This window comes from Fonticula alba (genome assembly GCF_000388065.1).
Source record: "Fonticula alba strain ATCC 38817 unplaced genomic scaffold supercont2.69, whole genome shotgun sequence".
NCBI classification, from domain to species: Eukaryota; order Rotosphaerida; family Fonticulaceae; genus Fonticula; species Fonticula alba.
In genome coordinates this window covers 704-2,152 of record NW_009243039.1, presented here as the reverse complement: position 1 = coordinate 2,152, position 1,449 = coordinate 704, and the positions used below count along the sequence as shown (strand labels likewise).

Here is a 1,449-nt window from a genome sequence, read left to right as displayed (position 1 = left end):
TGCAAGCATCTCCGAGTATGGCCTCCGGAAGAGGCCCGAGTGTGGTGGCCGCCTGGTTTTCAATCTGACCCGCATCCACCGAGGAGGAAGGCTATTGAAAGGCACCTCAAATCGTGTCGGATCTCGCCAGCAAGCGGGGATATTTGCGGGTCACAGGTGATTTGTTTTGAGGATCTGGCGGGAATCCGCCGAAGGAGCCCGGCCTGCGCTTGGTTGCATCGCCGCCAAATGCATCAAATTTCGAGGACCCAGTCAATGGCTATCACCGTTCGTCCCATTCCCTCTGGCACACGAGGACTGCCATTGGCGTTTGCAGATGCGAGTCACTCCCCAAAAGTGGTGTGACATCGGAAGTCAATCTATTTTGCGGCGTGGACACCAAATGCAGATGCTCTATTGATATTGGCCTCTTTACTACTTCGTTCCAGTGCTGCGCTGAATCTCCCGCACGGAGGCGATCGAGCCGGGGGCCCCCGGCTGTTCTCCACTTTTGTGCGATCGTCCTGCCGAGGGAGATCCCTTTGGCGGAGGCAACTCTCGCCGACAAATGGATACATACAACCTCCCCTCACCAGGGCCGAACACCTTGGAAGGGCAACCATCGTTTCAGGCCCGCGGTTGGTCCCCAACTAGAAGGGACCCCTGGCACCGCTGGTGCATCGGTACGCGTCCCATCGGCCACCGCCCCCTGCAACCCGGCTCCGCACAGACTGACATCCGACACTACTCACAAGCTGCACCCATAGAGTTCGCCCTCTTCGTCCCCTGAAGCCGAAGGGCCTTGAGCATGCTCTTCGATGGTTGTGCCTCAACTGGGGCAAGAGGATTGAGAGCCCTTACTCATCCGGGTCGGGCTCGTCGCAGGCCCCCTGACCACTCATGTAGTGGCTGTACACGCCAGGCCCTGTCGGCTGCCGGGGCTCATTCTTGCCACATGCCGAGCTGCCAGACGCGTCACGAGCAGCCGGACCGAAGAGACGCGCGGCATTTCGGGGGCAGGCGAAATTGCCGGCACCAACATGGCCAGCCCTGCGCCCTTGTCGGCTGAGGGGGACATGCCATTTGCGATCTCCGGCCGCCACGTCCTGAGAGTCCGCCACGCGCGTCCCATTGCGGCCCAAGAGTCGCCGACGCACCGGATTGCCACGCATGGGCCGCCCGTGTGTGGCATCTTTTTATTTGCGCCCGATCTCACTGACGCACTACTTCCATCCGGTAGGCCGGCGCGGGGTGCCCGCCGACAATCTCGGCGCCTTGCCTCCGACTGCCTGGGCCCCTGCCTGCTGGCCTGGCGGAAGGGCGCCTCCAGCCGAGGCAGGGGTCCAGCGGTCCTGCGCCGAAAGGGGCCGATGGCGGAGAGGAAACCCGACGCGTCCTTTTCGGGTAGGCGAACACCCCGGCACCTGGGGTGGCTTACACCGGGTCGGAGCGCAGCGGGCACAGGGGTAT

At 62.6% G+C, this 1,449-nt stretch overlaps 1 protein-coding gene across 1 annotated transcript; it reads right to left on the bottom strand.

Annotated features, from left to right (window-relative positions):
• Positions 1-836: 836 nt before the first annotated feature.
• On the bottom strand, positions 837-1,151 carry H696_06305 (hypothetical protein; the record flags this gene model as incomplete). The annotated part of the gene is made up of 1 exon (XM_009500048.1): positions 837-1,151. One exon carries the CDS (start codon positions 1,149-1,151, stop codon positions 837-839), a length of 315 nt encoding a protein of 104 aa, XP_009498323.1.
• Between the last annotated feature and the right edge of the window lie 298 nt (positions 1,152-1,449).